We start from the raw sequence: 25,122 nt of genomic DNA on the forward strand, positions 1-25,122 counted from the left end.
TTAGTTCATTGATGTTTAGCTGTTCTTCTTTTCTAATGTAAGCAATTAAGGCTATAAATTCTCACTATATACTGATTTGGTGTAATTCCCAAAGTTTTGGTATGAAGTCCCCCCCCCCATTACTTCTCTTTTTATTTATGATTTCTTACCCATGAATTATCATTTCCAAATATGAGGGCTGTTCCTTAATTTTTTCTTTTTTTTTTTTTAAGATTTTATTTATTTATTTGACAGAGAGACAGCGAGAGAGGGAACATAAGCAGGGGCAGTGGGAGAGGGAGAAGCAGACTCCCCGCCGAGCAGGGAGCCCGATGGGGGGCTCGATCCCAGGACCCTGGGGTCATGACCTGAGCTGAAGGCAGACACTTAACCACTGAGCCACCCAGGCGCCCCCTTAATTATTTTTCTAATGATTTTTAAGTGAATTACATTGTGGTCAGAGCACATGGTTTGCATATATTAAAATTTGTTGAGATTTTAGTTACGGCTCAGTATGTGGTCACTGTTTTTTATGTGTTTCTGCAGGTAGAGCGGTCTGTATGTGTCTATTTTAACAAGCTTATTCTAAAGCTTTTGTGTGTGTGAAAATCAACTACTGTGATTGTGGAGTTGTCTGTTTCTCTTTGTATTTTGCAGTAACTATTAATCTTTAATAACCCATTTTGCTTTAAAAGCCTATTTTGTTTGATAATAATATAAGTACATGTGTTTTTTTTTGTTAGTAATTGCTTGTTACATCTTTTTACCATTCTTTTACTTTCAGTTTTTCTGAATCCATGTTTTACATACATCTCTTATAAATACCAATAGTTGAATTAAAAAAAAAAACCTAGGCAAATTTTGTCTTTTAACTGGAACATTTGGCCTATTTACATTTTTTAAAATGACCAATATTTTGAATTTATTTCCCTTATTTTATTTTGTATTTCTGTCCCTCCCTCTCTTTAGATCTGATTTACTATCTGGACTTAGTTTCCTTTAGCCTGAAGTACATCATGTAGAATTTTCTTAACGGAGGCCTACTGATGGCAGATTCTGTCCTACCGCAACCCACTGGAAAACCTCTTTATTTTGCCCTCATTCTTAATTGCTGTTTATTCTGGCTATCAAATTCTATATTGTCAGTTAACTTCCCTTAGTAATTGAAGATATTTCCTTGGCTTTTGGTTTTTATTGTTGTGTTTACAAGTCAATAGTTGTTTTTTTGAAATCTGTTTGCCTCTGCCCCAGTTTTTTCTCTCCTTCTGATTTCTCAGTTCTTGGTGTTTTTTTACTGTATTATTCTTTAGTCATATTTTCAACTCTTTTTATTTTTCTCAAGTCTTTGAGGGTCTTATTCTGCTGTCATTCCTGCTGGTTTTTACTTTTGATATTATTTCTTTGGATGTTTTATGATTTCTGTCTATAACTCCTAATTCTTGGAACTGTGGGAATGTTTTGAGGCCTAGGAAGAAAATTGATTATTCTAGAGGTTATTTGCTTTTGCTTCTACCAGGCACCTGTTTTCTGCACAACACAACTCTAGAACCCTGTGAAAAAAATTCTCAGCCCACATTGTGTGAATTGGGGCTGAAAATCATGTGAGGGCTCATTTGGGGGGGGGGGGTTTATGAAATCTCAAGGGAGTATCTTCTGTTTTCTCCTATTCAGTAACGGAGTTCAAGACAGGTAATTTCCCTTGCATTCTCCTGGGAGTACAGGTGTATTGCTAATTCAGGCTACCAGTGGGTGTGTAGTGGTTTGGGATTTCAGCTTTGTGGAGGGAGGGGTGGATCCTGGGTTTTTCCTCCTATTCTCTTCCCACACTAATCAACCCTATGAGGTTGTGAAGCTTAGGGTCATTTGGTTTAGCAACTGTCCTCAACTTGCTCCCTTTGAGATACTGTCTTCATTTATTTTAGCCCGAACAGAATAGTCCTTACAGTTGTCTTGCTGGTTTATTGATGCATTTAAGATATTTTTCTCCTCCCATTTTTATCCAACATTTTTAGTTGTTTTCTATGAGGAGGACAATCATTCCCTCCCTGTGCTGGAAATGAAAGCCTTGATTGCCTTTTGAGCCTCCCTATCACACAGCATTCTCATGGTATTTTTATGCTAACAATACCAAATGGAAAGTCACAGTCATTTGATTGTTAAAGGCTATAATTTTAACTACCAGTAAAGAAAACTTTTTAGTTATAAATGATAGAAAGCTAACTTTAAGAAATATTTAACATAAAAATATGAATCGAATTTTGGTATTTTTAGCCATAAAAAAGAGGAATTGGAGGAAGTAAACCAATTAGAATATCTATTTTACATTTTTAACAAAACTAGAAACTTAGGGGTACCTGGATGGCTCAGTTGGTTAAATATCTGACTCTTGATCTCAGCTCAGGTCTTGATCTCAGGGTCCTGAGTTCAAGCCCCACCTTGAGCTCCACACTGGGCATGATGCCTACTTAAAAAAACTAGAAACTTAGAATTTTTACTTCTTTTTTTTTTTTTTAAACTTTAAGTAGGCTCCCACACCCAGTGTGGGACTCATGACCCTGGGATCAAGAGTCACATGCTCCACCAACTGAGCCAGCCAGGTGCCCCTAGAAACTTAAAATTTTTAAAAAGCTAGTATGGTACTGCAGTGACTACTATATTAGAGTATTTGTATAATTTAAAAAAATACATCATAATACTTATTTAATTATTAACAATTTGGGGTGTAAAATACAGAAAACACCAACAGAAAATACATTTTTGAGAGGGAACCCTTAAGAGTCAGCTTCTTATTACAACTTGGGGTAAGCTATAGTTATTTCTGCAGCCTCAGTTTTATTTTTATGTTATTTTTTAAAGATTTTATTTATTTATTTGAGAGAGACAGAGACAGACATAGCGAGAGAGAGCACAGGTGGGGAGGAGAGGGAGAAGCAGGCTCCCCGCTGAGCAGGGAGCCCAACATGGGGCTCGATCCCAGGACCCTGGGATCATGCCCCGGGCTCCAGGCAGACGCTTAACTGACTGAGCCATGGGCGCCCCTGCAGCCTCAGTTTTAATACCCGAAGTCTCCCTAAGGGCTTGGAGAGCTCAGTCTACTTTTTGATCTCTTGAAGCCTGAATTCAGTAACAATATGTGTTATGTTTGTGTTTTTGGTTTCTGGTAGGATGATGGGATACTAGAACACTGTTCTCAGTTTATGTTGAAAGGTTATTTTCTGTGGTTGTGCATAAGGTGGTACCTCTGAAATGTTGTCATTTAAAATACCTTACCGACAATCACAAGTTCTCCGTACAAATTAAGGGTATGAGTACAAGAAAGAAAGGGCTACATAAAGAGGGGTTTGAGAAGGTCTTCAAGGTCATTGTAGCTACTGCTTTGCTGAAAAGGGGAGAAGACTGAAAATACATTGTTCCTATTATGCTTTCATGGCCTGGGTTTATTATAACCTTGTCCGTAGCAAAATTATTTGAGAATTAGACAATGTAAATTACAGGTAGAAATCTGGGGAGGGGGATGTTAGATATATGATTTATATCATACACCATAACACATTCTAAATGGTTTCAGTAGTTAAGTGGAAAAAATAAAATTATTAGGCTAAATTGCAGGAAAACATTCGTGTATTATTAGGGTGAGAAAGGGAGTTTCTCTGCACCCAAGACAAAAACCATAAGGCTAATGATAAACCATGAAAAAGAAAAGCCACTGCATATGAAGAGTTAATGCTCTTAACCCATAAAGAATTCCTAAAGTCCATAAGAAACAAAATAGTGCAATAGAAGAAACAGGCAACTGCCATGAGCAAGCAAATTTTAAAATAATTTAAAAGTACAAGAAAAAGGTTCAGTTTTATAGTCAAAGAAATGTAAATTATAACCAAATGATATGGAAAATACATCAAATTGGTAAAGCTTTTCAAATAAAATAACCCAGTGTTGGTTGATTGTGGATAATGGATTTTCATATAATTGTTGGTAGTGTTATGATTTGGAGCAATTTTCCTGGAGAGTAATTTGGTGAAATACATAAATCTTTTAAAACTTAGTATATTCTGTGACCTAACAAGTTTATTCTTAGGAGTTTATTCCAAGAAAATAATTAAATACATGTGCAAAGATACACAGTTAAGAATGTTCCTTGCAGCTTACCTTGTAATACATGAAAAAGTGGGGGTAGTTTAATGTTCAGAGTGAGGTTGATTTAAATAATACATTGCTCTTTCCTACAATGGAATATTACATGTCTAGGTAGTAAAAATGATACGGTAAAGAATATTTAAATTCATTTATCAGTCAACAAATATTTATTGAATATCCAACCCATGCCAGATGCTGATGTAAACAAGCCAAGTTTCTGCCTTAACACATGATAAAAGCAAAAAATACAGCATACATAAGTGAAAAAAGGTGATTAAAATCTATATTCACGTACATGTTTGTATGTACACAGATATTAGAGTAATATATATTATTAAAATATTAATAGGTGGGGCTCCTGGGTGACTCAGTTGGTTAAGCATCTGCCTTCAGCTCAGGTTATGATCCCAGGGTCCTGGGATCTAGCCCCGCATTGGGCTCCCTGCTCTGTGCTTTTCCTTCTGCCTCTGCCCACCCCCCCACCCCCCCCCCCGTCTCTCATGAATAAATAAATAAAATCTTAAAAAATAAATAAATAAAATATTAATAGATGGAAGGTTTGCATTCTGCATTACAACCATTCTGCATTGCATTAATAGACAGAAGGTTGAATTTCTTCTATTGCTTCTCTGTATTTTTGAAAATTCTAAATACGTAACATTTTTGTGAACAAAATGGGATGCCTGGGTAGGGAGGAAATAAATACCTGCTTTTTTATGAAAGGAAAACAAGAACTAATATTAAGACCAACTTTGTGCCAGGTGAGTCTCATTTACTTCTTGTTAGTCCCTTGAGGTAGTTCCCATTTTGATTATCCTATTTTTGCCTCTGAGAACACTGAGGCTCTGAGAAGCCCAGAGTCACACAGATGGTAAGTGATGGAGCAGGCCTCACCTCAGATCTGTCTGCCATCACACCATTCTCTTTGCTGTCAGTCATGTCTGCAATGAGTGTTTCTTGCTTTTTAAAAAAAATTTGATGTACCACTTGGCAATTCCCTACATCTGTTTAAATTGGCAAAATTATGTGAAAAAACCTTTTCTGATTTATTAAACAATTACAGATTTTGAATTTAGGATAACGTTTGCTATTTTAAATTTCAGTACAAGGTGTTTTGTCAAGTAGCAACTCTGTATTGGCATTATTTAACACTTAGATAACAGAGTGGAATTAGGTGAATTTTAGAGAATTAGTGATTCCAATTCCAATTAGTTATTTCCTTTATGGCCCTAATCTGTGATACTCTGTTTTTTTACTAAGTAATTTGATAAATATTTAACTCAAATCATCAAATTTTTATTCCTTCCTAAGAATTTTCATATCCGTTCACATTAAAAAAAATCTTTCAGATCATGTATACTCACTTTTAGTTAGGGAAATATTATCAACAAATCATACCAAATTCTTGGCTTTTCATAAAAATAAGATACAGAACATTTTTTACTTTATTTTGCTTATTTTCTATAAACTCATGCCTAAACAAAAATAAATTAAGCATATAAATACATAAAACCAGGGTGACTTTTGATTAATTTGAGTTCTGAGAGATGGCAGGTGAAGTGATTTTCTTCTGAAATTAGGCCTTAGGACTAATAAGGAATAAACAAAGACCCATCCTGATTTTTATAAACTATGATCTCATTATATAGTGATGTGACATTTTTATATCCGTAAGTGAAACATTTTTCTTATTGATGAAATAAAGATGTTTATAATTTTTAAACTTTGTTTTGGATACACAGCTCACTGTTAATGAAGCGGCTGCTCAGCTCTGTGTGAAGGATAATGCCCTGCTGACAAGAAGAGATGAACTGTTTGCCCTGGCTAGGCAGATTTCTCGAGAAGTCACCTACAAATACACCTACAGAACCACCAAGTAAGTGTCTAACTAATTGACAGGATTTTGCATGGCTTGATAGAAGTGGAACTTAAAACACTACCCACTGATAGAATATAAGCATTTTTCAAAAAGTAGAAGTGTGATGTGATTGTGGTTCTATAAAATTAAAGAGTGAGGTGACTTTTCAAAACATTGCTAATGTGGTTTTTGTTGTTTTAATTCTTTTGTCTTTCTTTTGAAAGGCAGTTCCATAGCACCGTAGCATTGTTCTGGTAGTGGTTTTAGACATTCTTCTCACACAGATGCTTTGGTTTTGAGTGTGATGATGAGATTTAGTTATTTGTATACCCACTAACTATATGAACTTGTTGAACTCTTGGAGGAAATAAAGTGGTTCCTCTTGCAAGGTGTTTGCAGTCTAATGAGATTAGTTGACTAGATGAAAAGACTCCATTGGCCAGTATTTAAGGGAGAATTGGAAGATGCCAGACTATATGGAATATGGACATGTGTTTGAAATATGAAAGTAGAATATGGAATATTTGAAGTAAAACACATGTTGAAAAGCAGTGGTGGTTTTAAAATTTAATATAAACACATCTTACTATTCTTCATCTCATCTTCACTTAAATCCTAAGCAAGATGGCATAGTACCATTTCAGTTTTAGTCACTTGTTCCCCGTGGACCCCGATTTCTAGTTCACCATCAGTTGTGTCCCGCTTCTTCTCTGAGTAGATGCGCATGACCCCTGGCGTTAGAGTAATTGAATGTGTGTTGAAAAACCACATCCTGAGCACCCTCCCTGGCCCTAATAAGTACAGTTTCAGGGGATGGAGTCTTGGAATCCAAATTTTCACAAGTGGCCCAGATTATTCTTGTGCCTATTCAGGTTTGAAAAGCCACTGTTGAGGCATTTACTGTCATTATGTCCCCTAACTCATAGCAGCTTCCTTTGCTACCTTGCCTTAAGAGCCCACATATTTACAAACTGACACAAAGTAAAATTATGCAGACTAAATGAACAGGCTAAGAATATTATAGAATTATTTATAAGATTTTTTTTAAGTTGGATAATCGAGAGTTGATGTAGTGATTTTTTTTTATTTTTTTCACTGTATTACACAAAATTTTCGGCCTGCTTTATTTAAGTAATTTAATCAAAGTAATACATGTACATGATTTAAGGAATCCTATAGTGCACAGAGCTTTACTGAAAACTCAACAGTTTCCCTGCCCCACCCCTGCCCCCTTCTGAATACCACACCCCAGAGGCAACTGCTTTCAACATTTTTTAGCTGTTTCTTGTAGTATTTACATTTATATACTTAAGTTAAATATATTTTTAAATAGGGGTGCTTTTTTTTTTAAAGATTTTATATATTTATTTGACAGAGACAGACACAGCGAGAGAGGGAACACAAGCAGGGGGAGTGGGAGAGGGAGAAGCAGGCTTCCCGCGTAGCAGGGAGCCCGACACGGGGCTCGATCCCAGGACCCTGGGATCATGACCTGAGCTGAAGGCAGACACTTAACAACTGAGCCACCCAGGCGCCCCTAAATAGGGGTGCCTTTAAAAAGTTAAAAATACATTTAACTTAAAAAGTTAATATGGTGGCTTCAGGATAAAATGGTGGCTCAGTCGGTTAAGCGTCTGCCTTCGGCTCAGGTCATGATCTCAGGGTCCTGAGATCGAGTCCCGAGTCAGGCTCCCTGCTCGACGGGGAGTCTGCTTCTCCCTCTCCTTCTGCTTCTCCCTCTCCCTCTCCCTCTGCTGCTCCCCGTTTGTGTTTTCTCACTCTCTCTGTCAAATAAATGAATAAAAAATATTAAAAAAAATATGTATTTTTTTTTAAATATATAACACGTTTACATAATTTAGAAGCCAAAACTATGTGAATACGTAATATAAAAAGTTGCACTCCTGTTCTGGTCTCTTTTAACTTCTTCCTCCTCAATAGAAGTAGTTTTATTAGTTTCTTTTTTTTTTTTTTTTTTTTTTAAGATTTTATTTATTTATTCGTAAGAGACAGACAGAGAGAGAGAGAGAGGCAGAGGGAGAAGCAGGCTCCCCGCTGAGCAGGGAGCCCGATGCGGGACTCGATCCCAGGATTCTGAGATCATGACCTGAGCCGAAGGCAGACGCTTAACCATCTGAGCCACCCAGGCGCCCTATTAGTTTCTTTTTCATCTTTCCAATGTGTGTTAATGCACTTGCAAACAGATATATATTTTCTCATTTTTTACCTTTTTTCCAAAAAAAAAAAAATTGGTAGTATGTGTCTGCATTATTCTATATTTTGCTTTTAACATGTCTTGGAGATCTCGTCATGGTAGTATGTACACATCTTCATTATTTTTTACAGCGCCATGGTATTGCATTGTGTGGATGTACTATGTTTTTTTTTTTTAGTATGAATTTTTTTTTTAAAGATTATTTTTAAAAGATTATTGTGAAAGAGAGAGAGCACACGTGCGCAAACAGGGGGTGGGGCAGAAGAAGCAGATTCCCCACTGGGCTCAATTCCATGATCCCAGGATCGTGACCTGAGCTAAAGGCAGACTGAGCCACCCAGGCGCCCCACCATGATTTATCTAACCAGTCCCCTATTGATGGATACTTGAGTTGTTTCTAGTCTTTTATCATTATAAATAGCATCATAATAAATAATGTCATACATACTTTGTTGATTCTGAAATGTACTTTTTTTTACATTTTAACATCTTTTACTTTGAGGGATAATTTATAATTGATGGCTTATTACAGTTTAATTGGCAGTAGTATTTCATATATCTGTAGGTACCTCTGGGATAGAGTCCCAGCAGAGGGATCCGTAGGTCAAGGGAAAATACATCTGTAGTTTCAATAGATAGACAACATGCATTTGAATCTTACGTAGCCTTAAGCATTCATCTTAAATGGCCACTTTGGTCATTTTATCCTGAAGTGTTCCTACTGATCCATAAAAAGATACCATGCAATACAATCCTCCTTGATTTTTTTTTTTCCTTTTTCATTATGTGATGATCATTACATGTTTATTGAGTACTTATTTTGTGGGGAAGTTCTTAGGTAGTGGCCTTTTAAAATGTGTAATATAATGGTGTCTGCATATTTCCCTAATGTTAATTTAGAAATGATGAAAAGTCTTTTTTGTTATGTCAGTGTTCTTTATGAATGTCTTATTTCTGGTGTAAGGGTTTCAAGGGTATATGTTTTGGTGGAAGTTTATAGATTGAGATGTCTTTAGAATAAAATTTGTTACCTTCTCAAGTTTTTCTCTCTCCCATTCCATTCAGGTCAAAATGTGGAGAAAGAGATGAATTATCCCCGAAGAGAATTAAAGTGGAGGTAAGATTATGCATGTTTTCTTATGCTAATAATATTTCCTAGTTCAAACTGAAAAAAAGGATGTTCCATAAACAAATGAAAAATGTGAATGAATTGTGGAATCTTTAAGACAATATAGAATTTTGTTGCTTTGAAGTATCTAATTTGAACTAGAATACTAAAGAAATTCTTAGAAGGAAACAACAATAATGAACTTGATGTCCGGTCAGTTTATCACAGGTTGATTTGTCAATAGGTGTTTCTTACAGATTTAAAACTCTCCTGGTTAAATGATTTTTTTTATAATCTTATGTATATCATTAGTCATCTTATCAAATATATTTTTTTTTAATTTATATTATTATGTTAATCACCATACATTACATCATTAGTTTTTGATGTAGTGTTCCATGATTCATTGTTTGCGTATAACACCCAGTGCTCCATTCAATACGTGCCCTCCTTAATACCCATCACTGGGTTCACCCATCCCCCCACCCCCCTCCTCTCTAGAACCCTCAGGGTTTTTTTTGTTTTTGTTTTGTTTTTTAAAGATTTTATTTATTTGACAGAGACACAGCGAGAGAGGGAACACAAGCAGGGGGAGTGGGAGGGAGAAGCAGGCTTCCCGCGGAGCAGGGAGCCCGATTTGGGGCTCGATCCCAGGACCCTGGGATCATGACCTGAGCCGAAGGCAGACGCCTAACGACTGAGCCACCCATGCGCCCCAGAACCCTCAGTTTGTTTCTCAGAGTCCATAGTCTCTCATGGTTCATCTCCCCCTCCGATTATCAAATACATTTAGAGGAGCTAAAGGTTATTTATATTCACAATCTGAGGGAAATGACAATTTAGTAGCTCCAAGTAATGGAGACTTTCCTATAATCAAGCTTCTTTTAGAGGATCATGGTTGAGGCTGAACCTTTTTTTTTTTAAGATTTATTTATTTATTTGAGAGAGAGAGAATGAGCAGGGGGAGGGGCAGATTGAGAGGGAGACAAGTGGACTCCCCACTGAGCTGGGAGCCTGACACAGGGCTCAGTCCCAGGACCCTGAGATTATGACCTGAGCCAAAATCAAGAGTCTGATGGTTTAACCGACTGCGCCACCCAGGTGTCCCGAGATTGTCCTTCTGATTTTAGGCCTGCAAGATGTAAGGTGGGAGTTGAGGAAGAAAAAAAATACACTTTTCTTAGGGTTGTCAGAACTATAGAATGGTTTCAAAACTACTGTTCCTTAATTTGGATTGAATGTCTGTTTTAAAGGCCAGTCTGCAACAGAGTAGAAATTTGAAGTCTGAGAGCTCCTTCGTTTTTTTTCTTGGGCAGGGGATGAGGTTCTGTACTCTCTTAGACATCCATTATTTAATTTCAAGTTAAAGCAGATAAGCTGTGTTTGACTACCCTAAATTCTTCTCATTATTTTAACTAAGTATCTGTTTGCATATAGTCTTTCAGTCACACCAAAGCTACAAATACCTTTTTTTTTTTAAAAAGATTTTATTTTTGAGAGAGAGTACGCATATATGTGCGTGCACACACACACACACACACACACACACACACAGGTGGGGTGGGGGGCGGGGCGGAGGGAGAAGCAGACTCCCCGCTGAGCAGGGAGCCCCACGCAGGACTCAATCCCGGGACTGTGGGTTCATGACCCAAGCCGAAGGCAGACACCTAACCAACTGAGCCACCCAGGTGTCCCCACAATTATCTTGTAAAAATGTAAATCCCTTTCTCACTTTCTCACTTAAATCTTTCCAGTGGCTTTCTACTGTACCTAGGATAAAGTCTACACTTGTAGAGACGTCTAAGACCCTACATGATCTGACTCTGACTTTGTATGTCTAACCTCATCTGCTACCACACTTCCCCATTCTTACTGTGTCCCAGCTACACTGACCCACTTTCTGTTGCTGGAACATGCCAAACTCTTTTTGCCTCAGCACTCACTGTTCCCCTACCTAGATCTTTCTGTAGCTCTTCACATGGCTTCAGCTCATAGCTGAGAGTTTCCTCTGACTTCCCTGCCTCCCTTTCTAAAAGGGCACCCTTACCTCAAAATCACATTTAGGCTCATTCTCCTGGTTTGTTTTGTTTGTTTTCATAGCACTTACTGGTATCTGAAACTGTTATGTATTTGTTTTTATTATCAGTCTACCCCATTGGATGAGCATACAGCTCTTATCTGTCTGTCTACTACTTTATATTCAGATTTGATAATAGCACCTTGCAGTTAATAGGCACTTAATAAGATCAGGTGAAAGAGTGAATGGCTATGGTTAAGCATCTTTGACTTCTTAAAAACTTTACCCTAAAGCAGTGGTTCTCAAAGAAGAGAAGAATTTCTCTTAATCTCTTAAAGGCCACACTTTAAAAAATTGTGCTTGTATTTGTAATCAGTGGTCACTGTTAGCTCTCGAGTAATGTTTAAGATTCGTTAGCATCAGATACCATGCAAAAAAATTGCTGAAATTATCTAAAAGGCCATTAGAAGATAATCTAACTAGTGATGACATAGTTTTATCCTACTGCATCCCAAGATAATGAACAAGAGAGGATCCCTGTAGATTCAGTGACTCTGCCACTGAAAGGGAAGGCAGATGAACATAGAGACTGCTAAGAAGGCATGTGCCGTCCGAGGATTTAGAGGAAAGAAGGTACAAAACCTGCCCAGGGACCAGGAAGAGTAGTCAGCTGCTGGGCTAGAAATTCTGTCCGCCTCTTTCTCACCGTTGGCCCTCTATGTAATTCTGACTCGGCCTCTTCTCACATTTAAGCCCTGGTTTCCTTTTGTGTCTGTGTTCAGAGATCACATTTAAGTTTGTACGTTTAAGTTTGAGATCTGTTTGAGCTGTCATTTTTTCTTGTTAGGCTGTATTGATAAGTCTTTCTGACCTCCTCGGTGGCCCTTACCTGAAATTTAAGCAAAGTGTTTTTGTATCCAGCGCAATGTTTTGAGTTTCCTTTTAGTAGCTCAGAGTGTTGGGTTATAGCATTAGGTGTGACCCTTCTATTCCTTTAAATAGGAATAATTTAGACTAGAGATAATTGATAGTTCTGTTTGGTTAGTTTATTGTTTTACTAGCATTCACAAAGCCACTTGAACAGTTCTGGACTTAGAATTAAGATAATTGGTGTTTCCTTTTTCTGTGAATAACAGTTCTAACCCTTCCTAAATAAGACAAGTGACTCATCAACCCAGGCTACTTTAAATGCTCTTTATAGACTCTGAAGTCTTGATTTTGTTTCCCAAAAATAAATAGGGACTTGAGCTTTTAATTTAGGACAGTAGTTTACTTTTTTTTGCTGGTTTGTTTTAAATTTTGTTTTGTTTTTCAAAAGCACTGATGCATTGTAGGACAACAGTATCTCTCCAGAGTGTGTGTGTGTTATGCATGTGTATACCTACACATGGATCCGGTGTAATCCTTTGCAAAATATACAGTAGTGGCATCAATCCTTGTCTAAATTCTCTGTGTACTGTAATTCAGATCTGAGATACCAGAGCTACTCATTTGATTCCGGAAGCTGACACTGAGGTAGTTGGTGTTGTGTAGGATTGTTACTCCCTTAACGACATTTCATCAAGTATTAGTGTGTTGTTTATACCTACTTTCTATGTGGCTACCAGCGAGGGCGAGAATTCCTGGCACAAGAAGAGATTAAGGGAGGCTCCATTGAGGAGATATTGTTTGAGCTGGGTTTTAAAAGAAAGGTAGGGTTTCAGAAGGTAAAGATGTGGGGTGGAGGGGCATTACAAAGATGGACTGGCATGGGCAAAGACAGAGGAAAGAAAATACTGTGCATGTTTAGAGAACAATGAGACCAATTTGTTCAGAATTTATGACTGACACCAAGGGCTTCATAAGTAAAACTAGAAAGATTTTAGAATTCTTTGAACATACTATTTCTTATTTCATTTGAATTACTAATTCTCTATTAAAAGAAAATGCTTATAAAGATAAGCTTAGCACATTATGAATTATAGCACATTACTAATTACTAGGCCCAAGTTAATGAGAATTTTTTCTTTCATTTTCATTTTTCTAAAATCCTTGACAATAACCAATTAGCATACGTGCCAAATTGCTGACTTTTTTTCATCTTAAAAAGATAATTTTTGGGCGCCTGGGTGGCTCAGTTGGTTAAGCGACTGCCTTCGGCCCAGGTCATGATCCTGGAGTCCCGGGATCGAGTCCTGCATCGGGCTCCCTGCTCAGCGGGGGGTCTGCTTCTCCCTCTGACCCTCTTCCCTCTTGTGCTGTCTCTCATTCTCTCTCTCAAATGAATAAATAAAATCTTTAAAAAAAAAAAAAAAAGATAATTTTTGCAGTGAACAAAAACAAATGTAATGTCCAGTAGATACAATGGAAATGACATCAGAAATAGACTTGTAAGGGAAAGGAACCTTTTCTTTCCTGCCATTACCAGTGCATTAGGACACACTGACAAAACTAGCACTTTGTTCAGGCTCAGTAAGGTGTGTTCTTGTTGCCAAAGGCTGTAATTTCCTGGTCTGTTTTTGAAGGGTTGGGTAGAAGTTTTAAAATCCTTGTCTAATTTTTTTCCTCTTATTATGTAGCAGGTTGTTCCCCTTAAAGGATAGTTAGCTATGTATTTGATTGCTTTTGTTTTTGTTGTTATTGTTTAATATAGGATACGTATTGTAGTGAAGTACTCAGGATAATCTGTTGTCCTTAAATAATGCCCCTTCCTACAGCGAATGTTAGACATTAGGAAACAGAGAGATTTTGACCTTTCTATAATTCTGAGAATAATGAAGTAGACACAGAGGAAAAAGCCTGCTAGCTTGGGAAGGCCGTAGGGTAACCCATCACTTGGAACGAAGCCTCTAGAGGGAAGGCGCCTCTTCAGCCCTGTATGTTAGTAAGCGAGGTTTGGGAATATTTCTCCTGTCCGGGCCGGATGAATAGCTTGTCCACCTGGAATACAACCCTTTGTGTGGATCCACTTTCAGCTAAAATGAAAATGAATTATGTTTGTTGTTTTCTTTTTCATCAGAGACCTCAAATCTAGCTCGGGGACACTTGCAAAAATAACTTTTTTATTGAATCTGTTAATGCCTGTCCCTGCTAGGCGTTTGAAACTCATTATCACAAACCTTGTTTATCCTTATATGGAGGCTTTAGGATTTCCATTTATAGCCAAAGAGACACCCAGAGAGTCTCAGTGACTCGCTCAAACTGCCACATTGCTCTCTGGTGGCAGAGCCAGGCCTTCAAATCTAGGTCTGACTCCTAAACTGCAAAGCAGTACCACCTTCCCCCTTCCTGATGAGCATTCACAGAGCACCTTCGGTGTAAGAAACGCTATTAGGATAATACCTTTTATCCTGCTAGCAGGGTGTGGAAGGCCAGGTATGTGCAGAAATGATAGTCTTTAGGAAGGGGGAAAGAGGGGCAGTTAGCAATTTCTGTTTCAAGGAGGCATATCCAAGCAATTGTTAAGTTTTGAGTGGGAAGTTTAACCATATACAAAATATATTTAAATATAAGACATTGCCATTTGACAGACTGATTGTTTAGAATGAGGAAAAGCATGGTGTTGGGAAGATAAACAGTAAATCAAGAAAAATTAGTTTGATTTATTTATATTATACCTATGAGAGAATATATTTAAGACAGCTTGACAATTAGTTAAAGGAGATAAAAACCAGCACCCAAAGTCCCTGGCACTCATGCCTTTTAAAAATATTAATTAAAAATGGATTCAGTTGACAGCCTTTATTTTTCATTAAGAACATAATGTGTTCTATGAACAAATCCTGTCATTACCTTCCGTGTTTATAGTAATATCTTGGAAGAGAGGAAGAATATGTCAGAGAACCCGTCTTGGGACTGGCCACGGAGTTGACTAAATGGGCTGTTGCTGTTCAGATCTCATCTGTAGGTTTTCTTCGTTCACTGAAATTGCTGGAGACTAGGCAGAGAGATGGAAGGTGACAGCATTCTTGATTCTGTGTGGGCTGGGAGTGCAAAGCAATCAGAGATAACTGGATGAAAGAAATGCAGTTTGTTAATAGAGACCAGAAAGTCAGAGAATTGGGGCTTGTAGAAGACAGACTTAGAGGAAACATCTGCTAGCAGTTCCAGTGGGGTGGGGGTGGGAGAGGGAGGCAGGGGGAGGGAAAAGGGTCAGAACATCCACCTACGCTGTTACCAAGCTTGTTGAAAGAAAGCTGCTCTAATTTGATGTAGACTCTTCCCCTCTGGATCAGAAAAACAGAAGCATTACAATCTGCTATTCATATAGAAAGTGTGAGTAAAAAAAAAGAAAAAAGAAAATGCACGTGTGAGGCTGAGAACATCTGCTGGAACAAGCCATTTTAAAGACAGCTAAGCAGTGGCTTAAAGCAGCTTGCTGGTATTTGGGGGCAAGGTTGAGGAGGAATGGGGGTGGAGACCAATGAGAGTAATTAGGTCATGAACAGCATCCCACCCTGTGTCTTTCATTTTCTCAGTGCTCAGAATCAGGATCTCACCAGTAAGGGAACACTGTGATTAATGGCAGTAGCCAAGAATATGACATGAAGATAAATTGCTCATAGCATGGTACAGCTGGTTCTTGGGAAAAAAGCTTGAGAGACATATAACAAAAGTCCTACACCAAACATCATGTGAAAGAGACCAGTTTCTTGGGAATGTTCTCACTCTTCTTTCTAAGCCATATGTTTTGGGTACCTGAAAACGTAGGTCATGAAGTGATAGCTACTCAGTCCTGTAGTTTGCCCGTAATGAACCATCAAAGACTGTGGGAGCAAATCAGAATGACTCATGTACTCGGTTTCAGAGAGATCACCGATTAGTTGGATATGGTAGTTTATTGCTCTTTGCATGTTTTTACTTCTCTTTATTAATGAGGAGCAGTGTCCGTTTCCCAAAAACTTTCACATGTAGAGTTTGAAGTTCCCCCTTCCAGCTTTTCCATATTCTCATGGTTAAATAATCCTGACAGTGGTGCCACCATATGTTTGTATAGCAATGTGCACTTTTCCAAGAGTTACCATTTGCATTACTGCATTTAATCCCCACAAATCTCCAATGGGTGGATAAAGCAGATGGTTTAATCTCTATTTAAAAATTGGGAACACTGGAAATAATGAGGTTAACTTTCCTGCCTGGGATCACACATCTAGTTCTTGACACAGAAGACTAGATCGCTCTTTCTTCTGTAAGTTCCTTTGAAAATAGCCCTGGAATATTGGAGGTTCTGGCCTGGGCACACTTCACCCAGGGCTCGTTGAAAAGCTGGAACTATATATTGTCCCCCGCACATTCAGATTGGGTTTTCAGAAACGCAGATCTGGTTTGTTTCTTCCCTGAGACGTGCAGTGGCTTCTCTTTGAATTTAAGATAAAAATCGACAATTCTTAACATGGCTTACAAGGTCTCTCAGAATTTGGCCCCGCATATCCAACTTCTCTCACCGCTCCCTCTTTCTCAGTATATTCCCTATGTTAGCTATATTAAATATTCTCTAGCTTCTCAGGTGTGTTGTCCTGTTCTTTTTGCCTCTAGCTTTTATATAAGCTGCTCTCTTTCCCTAGAGAATCCTCTTCTTTCAAGTCTCAGCCTAGACATCTTGCCCTCTTAGAAGACTTCCTGACACACTGTTCTCCACTATGCTCTGGATCTCCTTGTCCTTTTCTCTCTCTAGATTGTTGGTCAGGAGGGCAGGAGTGACTATTTGTCAGGAGGGCAGGAGTCATTGACTCCCCAGCATTGAGTACAGAATCTAGAACCTATTAGGCAAATGAGAGATTTTTGATGAGTGAATAAACAAGTATTTCCAGATTTCCGTTGTTCTTTCCAGTAGAACTGTTCCTTACCAGTATGGTCAAAATTTTCTTGCTCGTTTTAGTGTTAAATACCCAAGATGTCTTATACTATGTAAGTAATCTCTAAGATAGCTATACTACGTAAATATCCCCGAAATTTATCTTATTCCCCCTGTATTATAGAGATGCAGTAGGTCACTTATAGCATGCTATCTATTTTACTATGATTAAATCTGGTAGCTTTATTATTATTATTTTTTAGATTTTATTTATTTGACAGAGACACAGCGAGAGAGGGAACACGAGCAGGGGGAGTGGGAGAGGGAGAAGCAGGCTCCCCACTGACCAGGACCCTGGGATCATGACCTGAGCCGAAGGCAGACGCCTAATGACTGAGCCACCCAGGCGCCCCTAAATCTGGTGGCTTTAAAGGGGAACTTAATAAATATCAGTAGCAAACATTTATTGGGTAATATCTATGTGCCAAGCATTGTGCTAAGTGTTCTTCATGAATTTTTTGGTTCCTTAAAATGGTTCTAAAGTTAGTTGAGTAGACACAGAAAGATGAAATAGTCTGTCCAGTATCACAGTAAATAAGTAGTAGAATTGGGTTTTGAGCTTAGTGTAAATCATAGAGTTAAACCAGTTCAGCTTATGAAAAATCAAGCTGTAAGAGGTGTGCCTCTGTTTCCTGCTGTGAGTTTTATAAATTCGGTAACTCTGGGATTTTATAGTTTGAGCAGAGGCTTTGAAGCCAGTGTCCATAGCAGTAAAATGGGAGGAACCTACGGTTGTCTATGGTGGGGATTAAATTAGATGATAAATGTAAAACACAGAACATAGTTGGGAACTGGGGGTACATGGTAGTCACCCAGAAAATGATAGCTTCTCTGCTTTTCCAAGTGTTCTAGCTTCCCTCATTGAACAACCCTAACAGATAGGTGCTCTTCACTTAAAGGAGAGATTGCTAAAGGGAAAGTTAGATTTGTAGGTCTAAATAAGTTCTTAGAGAAAAATGGAATGACTAAACAAGTGTCCTTTTCACTTAGATTTAGATTGTATCCACGTGTATAAAGTTCATACTAGCTCAGTTAATGATTATATTCCATACATTCCTCTGAGTCAAAGGTCCTTGGTCTTGTGGGGGCCTAGAAAGGTAACTATTTTCGATACTTTAAAAATGCTGTTTGGGGTGCTTGGGTGGCTCAGTTGGTTGGGTGTCTGCCTTTGACTGGGGTTGTGATCCCGGGGTCCTGGGATCCCCACGTTGGGCTCCCTGCTCAGCGGGGGGTCTGCTTCTCCTTCTGCCCCTCCCCCTGCTCGTGCTTGCTCTCTCTCTAGTGCACGCACACACACGCTCTCTCAAATAAATAAATAAGTAAATGCTGATTGTATGTTGGCCCACCATAAAGCTACATAAGACTATCTCAAGGTGTCAAATTTATTTGCCCTGACTCTATTTCATTTCATGCCTTTGAATTTAAAAATGGCAAATTATTACTTAAGAAATGAATTTTGGTAGAGGAAATCTTTGAAAACAAGAGATCCACAGTGGAGAAATAAGACCCTGATGGGGGAGAAACTCTTGAATCAGTATCTCTTATTTCAAATAAGATAAAATATTTTGTTATTATTACATCTCTTTCTGCTATGTTAGTATAAGAGCTTTGGTTTTTAGTGATTTACCCTTTGCTACAAATATATAGCTCATGAAACTAGGGGAGAAATATTTTGGAGGTCAGTGACCATTTCTGTGAGGAGTCCTTTAATGGTTTTTAGTAAAGTTGCTAAAACAACGCTGTTGTGATATTTGTCGATATAAATTTCGTGTGAAGCAATAAATGAGCAAAAAAACCACATAACAACCTGTAAAAAGTAGTAGATGGAGTGGCTCTTATATATATAAAGTATAGAATGAAAATCATTTAAGTTGATGTATTGTCCAGGAGGAGAGTGCCCCAAGTAAGCTCTGTTTAATGTAAGAATTTAGTATGTATTGATACACTTACTTAGCAGTGAGTACATGCTAAAGGCCGTCTCTCATCTGCTTCTCACAACAACCCTAACAGATAGGTGCTCTTCTCTGTATTTCTCATATGAGGAGACTAACGTTCTGAAAGGTTGAGTTACTTCTCCAGTGTTAACTAGTAAGTGGTAGAATTGGAACATGAGTGCAGGTCTTTCTTCCTTTCTTCTTCTTCCTCTTTTTTTTTTTTTTAGATTTATTTATTTATTTGAGAGAGAGAGAGTGTGTGTGTGTGTATGAGCAAGCGGTGGGGGGACAGGGACAGGGAGAGGGAGGGAGAGAGAGAGAGTCCTGAAGCAGACTCCCTGCTGAGCAGGGAGCCTGACGCAGGGCTCGATCCTGTGACCCTGAGATCATGACCTGAGCTGAAGTGAAGAGTTGGCTGCTTAACCAACTGAGCCACCCAGGTTCCCCGAGTGCAGGTCATTCTAATTCAGATCCCCATTGCCTGTCATATGAAATGTTGAAGGAGAAATGACAAGTCAGCGTGGAAGAATTCTTCAGAAATTCAGGTTGGGATTATTGGGTAGCACTTTGAAGAAAATTTACATTGGTTCTTTATCACATTACATATAACAAAATAAATTCCTGATGGGTTAGAGAGTTAAATTTAAAAAACAAAGCAGACAAGGTAAAGCTTTAAAATACTAGAGGGTAGATTTGAGCATTTATCAAATCTCTAAAGCAGAATGCCTTTCTGAAGCTTGTAGTGATAGAAGAATTTACAAAATAGGAGTATATACAACTACAATATACAAAATTAAAAAATTTTTGAATAGCATTTCAATTAAGAAGAAAACAGCACCCAGTGCTGGCAAGAAAAACTTATGGTCTGATTAACCAGTAAAGGCCCTTAGGGGAAGTAGTGAATATTCATAAAAATGTTCATCCCTTTGCAGTAATTGTACTAGGAATCTACTGTACTAGGTAATCTAAGCTATGGAAAATGCTATTTCTATGAAAATATTTTTGCAGTGTTTTTCAACCCAAAAATAAGAAAAAGAATCTAAATGTCCGATGTGAAAATAGTGATTATTATTAGTTGAACCACTAGATGAAATGCTGTATGAAACGTTATATAACCACTATTAATGCTCATGAAGTCTGCATTCTCATGTAGATGTGTGAGTCTTATTATCTTTTTCATATTTTTGGTGCGGTTACAACTGTAGAAATAAGGTAATTGTACCATTAAAGACTGAAAGGAAGTATTGTACATTAAAATCTTGATCATGATTACTTGGGCAGGAGGATTAAAGCGGGTTTTTTTGCCCTGTTTTCTGAGTTGTTGATATTTTATTTACAAACTCTAAGTAAAAAGGACTTATTCTTTGACGCATAGGATGGATTTCCAGATTTCCAGGACTCCGTGCAAACGCTCTTCCAGCAGGCTAAGGCTAAGAGTGAAGAACTCACTGCTCTCAGTTCACAGGTGACATAAACCACCAGTTAACATTTCATAATAATATCTGTAGATTGAAAAATAAATGGGTGCTTCAGCTAGCTTCAGTTTTAAGCATCTGAGGACGGGGTTTATTTCTGGTTGTTTTTGAAATGTCATCTGATCCACAGCTGTATCAACAAGATAGCAGTAACAACATAGTTTGATTTGGTTATGAGCAGAATCTGATATAGTATACTTATTTATTCTTTGTAGTTTTGTAGGAAGAAAGACAGATTCTCTACTTAAGAAAACTTAAAAGAAGCAATTTGATACCAGGAAGAAAGCCATGTTGACAATGGCTGTGTGTAATACAACTCTGAGATAAAATAGTACTAGTTCTCAATAAAACGTTATTCATTGGCATTGTAGCTATCGTTAAGTCATTTTGATTCATGTATGAGAAAAAATTCTTACCTTAATATGTATCTTCAGGGGCTTTTGCTATTATTTAATTGTTGTATCCTGAAATTAACTTTTAAAAAGTCATTTCTACAAATACCACCTTTTAGCACTGTAAGTTTTATTCCTCTTGATCTTCTGCCTGGCGACTGCTCTTGGTCAAATTCAGTAGTGCCAAGTTTTGTTTTTTTCTTCTTAAGAGGATGAAAAATATACTTCCTCCTTAGAAATCTTACTGACATTTTATGTAAGTTCAGATGAATTGCTTAGATGCTTCTGATTCAATTATTTAAGTTCAAATGAATTATTTAAGTTCAAATGAATTGAAATTACAACTCCTTTTGATCTGGTTTATGTGCATTCAGAAAAATAGTGTAAGCTTTTATCCTATTCCATGAATTAGTATTTTTCACTTATTGATTTTTACTATTGTGAATCAGGATTTTTTGTAACTAATTTTATAGAGCACCTTCCTTGTACTATTTTATATGGCATGCAGTGATTCATATCTGCATTTTGACTATTAACCTCCTTGGCAAAATATCACAAATGCACTGATTTGAATATCACAGATAAGTGATTTAGAGCAGTACATAAAGAAGGAACTTACAAAACACATGCAAAAATGAATTTCTATTTACTTGTGTATTTTAAACGTGTCTTTCTATGATTGGTTGGGAAATACTGCAGTTTCATTCCATGATGAAGGGGAAGAGTCTCGTTGGCACTGGTGTTTTTCCTTCGTAATTTGCATTGTTTGATTTTGGTGGGAGGGGTGTTTGACTTGTCCCTCTAGACAGCCATTTTACACCTTTTCTCCCCCAACATACTGTCATCCTATCAGAGTATGTGTAGTGCCAAATCCTAAAATAAAAATGCCAAGATCTCACCCTGTGTGTTAGAAGCAGTTTGTGGCAGATGTTGCTGTTGCTCTGAGGTTCTTTTTAAAAAAAATATTTTAAAGGACTCAGTACTTCGGGAAACAAAGCTAAGGTTATTTTGCCTTTGAGCTGAAATGGAATTCTCTTTAAAGGATGAGCAGGAGGATTTTTTTTTTTTTCCTCTTGCACAGAATCCAACATTTTATGTTTTAACATGATGATATAGACATCTAAGCATATTTATGGAACGTGTATACCACATGAAGTGTGAACTAATTTAATGAATACTAAATATATTTGCTGGAGTCTGAAATTGGCATCTTTAAACCATTAAAAAAACTGTAGAATGTTTTAGTTCCTGATTTTATTTTTGCTTTACTTACTAGCAGCCTGAAAAGGTGATGGCAAAGCAGATGGAGTTCCTTTGCACCCCAGCTGGCTATGAGAGACTGCAGCATGCTGAGAGGAGGCTCTCAGCAGGACTCTACAGGCAGGCCTCAGAAGAGCACAGCCCGAACGGCGTGGCTTCTGACAACTCCGAGGGGCAAGGTGGATCTTAGATGGCCTGCGCTTTGTGAGCCAGTGACTCTGTGCACTGTACAGAGAAACAAAAGTTGGCTTATTTTTAAATCCTGATATTTTATAGAGATTATGTTATACATTCCCTATAAAAAGTCGTTTTTAAATTGTCTCTTTTTGAAAAAAAGGAAAGGATTCATCCTGCAGATTCAACTAGAAAAAGTTTTGGGGTTTTTTTGTTTGTACGTTTGTTTGTTTTTTTACCTTATTATGCTTAAACTAGTTGACACGTGCAGTTGACCCGTATTTTGTACAGGGTGAGTGGGAATGGGACATGTAAACAGTATAGATCCTTTTCCCCGAAGAAACTGATGCCATGGGAGACGTTTATCAGTTTTTAAAAGATCACAGCTTCATATTTTCTTTGATTTCAAAAACAAATTTGTCTATGAAGTTTATAACATTTGGTCCCTACGAGAATACAGCAACCGCTTCTAAAGTACTGTGACAAGAGTACAGAGGTTTGTAGAGATGGTATAAGAATGGAGAGACTTGCAGAAATTTTGTGTTCTTTCAGGCTTTAGGTTGGCCTACGGTCCCTATGAAACTGTATTTGGTGTGGTACGTTGGAAACTGTTTAAACTCTTAAGTTTAGAAAGCTGTGATTCATGAATATTTTTATCATTTAAAAAATTATTTTCATTTTTTTGTATTGACAAATGAAGAAAATCTCAAGTCATTGTCATTTACTCATAGTCTCTTCCAGTGTGCCAGGCATGCTTCTAGGCACCACAGATGGATCAGGGACGTTAAGTCCCTGCTGGCTTGGAGCTTACACTCTAGTAGAGGAAGATGCACAGTATATAATATAGAAATATATCCTCCAGTTTCAAGTAGTGATGTGTGTTTGAAGAAAAACAATTTTGTGTAGGACTTTCTTGTTTTACATATTACTGTTATACTTTTCTAGAGAGTGGCTATCATTGTCAAAAAAAAAAAAACACATTTCTTTCTAAGTGAGAATACTATCTTTACAAGCATTCTCCAAGTGTAGGGTAAAATATGTCAGCAGATCAGAGTGCTGGAGGAGAAGCGCATTCTTCCTTTTTAAAAATATTACAGAAACTGTTTAGTTGAGGTCTTGCTTAACTTCTCTAGTCATCGTTGACAGTTAAGAAGCAAAAGTAAAATTAATGAAAGACTAGATGACTCTAATTTGTGAAACCAGCATAATGTCATGTGGGGTGGCAGTGTGCTAAGTGTGTGGATTTAGGTTTATGACAGAGAAGGTGATTTGGCATATAAAGTGTTTTTACCATATCTGTGCTATTTCTGTCTTCATGGATTTGCCATAGGTTTTGTTGTTTAGTAATAGGCAATTGCTTGAAGCCAACTCTGTCTCTCTAGTACTTGTTATTATGTGTTAATGTCTTGGTAAGCTGTGCACTGGTAAGAAAATGCCTTACAGAGGGGATGTATTCTATGCCAGAGTTGGAGTACTAACTGGAAATCTCAGTCTTTTGTTTAGTTCATGTTTCACTCTGAAAAATGTCCTGGGAGAATTGTAAACCTTGGAACTAGCATGAATTGCCATTTCCTTCCTAAATTATTATTTAAAATATTTCTCTAGCTATTATTTAAATTCTTCACTGCCTGTTGGCTTTTCCTTACTCCTTTCCTAAGGAGTGTTCAGGCAATTTGTGAAAACTTATTTTTAAGAAAAATCATAAGTGTGTTTTTAATATTAATCAGATTGCTTTTTTTTCCCTTTTCTTTAGCAGAAAGACCTTTGAATCTCCGAATGCCTAATTTACAGAACAGACAGCCCCATCATTTTGTGGTGGATGGAGAGCTGAGTAGACTTTACTCCAGTGAGGCGAAGTCCCAGTCGGGTAAGAATATGGGATGTGATTAGAGAGAGTGACACTTGAATAAGACATCTTTAAATTCTATTTTCCGACCTCCCACTATCTCCACTCCTCCTTCCCCCCACTCCCAGCCAAAAAAAAGGGTCATTACTAACAATGTTACTAGTCAGTTTTTCTCCCCTTGGAAATAATAGATTGCCATAATAATGGCCAGTCTTTTTTAGAACATGGTATTCCAAAGAATTGACAGGGAAAAAACTCATGAAGGATGATACTGTTTTGATTAGCTATTACACAAATGGTGCCTTTCATATAAAATTTTAAACCAAATAATACATGGCTGATTTGAGTCATGTAATTGCCTTTTACCAGCCTTTCATACTGTGAAATTGATAGATTACATGTTTGCTCTCACACTAAGACAACCTTGTATACCAAAATCTAAACTTTTCTTGCAGATGCATTTTGGGGATGATATTTATATTTCAGAAGTAAACTGAACTCCATAAAAGGATAAGCTGTTCCTTATTATAGTTCGATATTTGAGTATTTTTCCCCAAGAAAAAGTGAGTTAGACAAAGTATTAGAGAGCAGCACTGTAGAGAGCAGCACCGTTTGGAAGTATCTGGTATCGGGGCGCCTGGGTGGCTCAGTCGTTAGGCATCTGCCTTCGGCTCAGGTCATGATCCCAGGGTCCTGGGATCGAGCCCCGCATCGGGCTCCCTGCTCGGCGGGAAGCCTGCTTCTCCCTCTCCCACTGCCCCTGCTTGTGTTCCCTCTCTCGCTGTGTCTCTCTCTGTCAAATAAATAAAAGTCTTAAAAAAAAAAGTATCTGGTATCATTCCATCTTTGAGTTAAAGTAGCTTTAGGAGTCACTTGAACACTGTTGCTTCATCT

General features: G+C 37.7%; 1 protein-coding gene and 1 long non-coding RNA gene across 8 annotated transcripts in view; one reads left to right on the top strand and one right to left on the bottom strand.

Annotated features, from left to right (window-relative positions):
- NAB1 (NGFI-A binding protein 1) overlaps nt 1–25,122 on the top strand; it is a 48,458-nt gene that overhangs the window by 19,883 nt on the left and 3,453 nt on the right. The window contains exons 3-7 of one of the 4 annotated variants that reach the window (XR_004926340.2): nt 5,859–5,992; nt 9,255–9,306; nt 20,457–20,546; nt 22,225–22,451; nt 24,136–24,249. Coding sequence is in view for 3 of the 4 variants with exons in the window: in XM_036121327.2 (XP_035977220.1) it covers nt 5,859–5,992; nt 9,255–9,306; nt 20,457–20,546; nt 22,225–22,387; nt 24,136–24,249 (553 nt within the window). In the remaining variant the exon portion in view is untranslated. Of the gene's footprint in view, nt 1–5,858; nt 5,993–9,254; nt 9,307–20,456; nt 20,547–22,224; nt 22,452–24,135; nt 24,250–25,122 lie in introns of those variants that run through there. The other 3 variants (XM_036121327.2, XM_078071119.1, XM_036121329.2) reach the window with 3 other exon arrangements.
- Nucleotides 14,738–25,122, bottom strand: part of LOC144381642 (uncharacterized) — a 201,364-nt gene continuing 190,979 nt past the window's right edge. For 3 of the 4 annotated variants that reach the window (XR_013447293.1, XR_013447292.1, XR_013447287.1), the window contains one exon: nt 14,738–15,276. This is a non-coding gene — a long non-coding RNA (uncharacterized LOC144381642). Of the gene's footprint in view, nt 15,277–20,450; nt 20,584–25,122 lie in introns of those variants that run through there. The other variant, XR_013447294.1, reaches the window with a different exon arrangement.

The sequence above is a fragment of the Halichoerus grypus genome, chromosome 4 (assembly GCF_964656455.1).
Source record: "Halichoerus grypus chromosome 4, mHalGry1.hap1.1, whole genome shotgun sequence".
NCBI lineage: Eukaryota > Metazoa > Chordata > Mammalia > Carnivora > Phocidae > Halichoerus > Halichoerus grypus.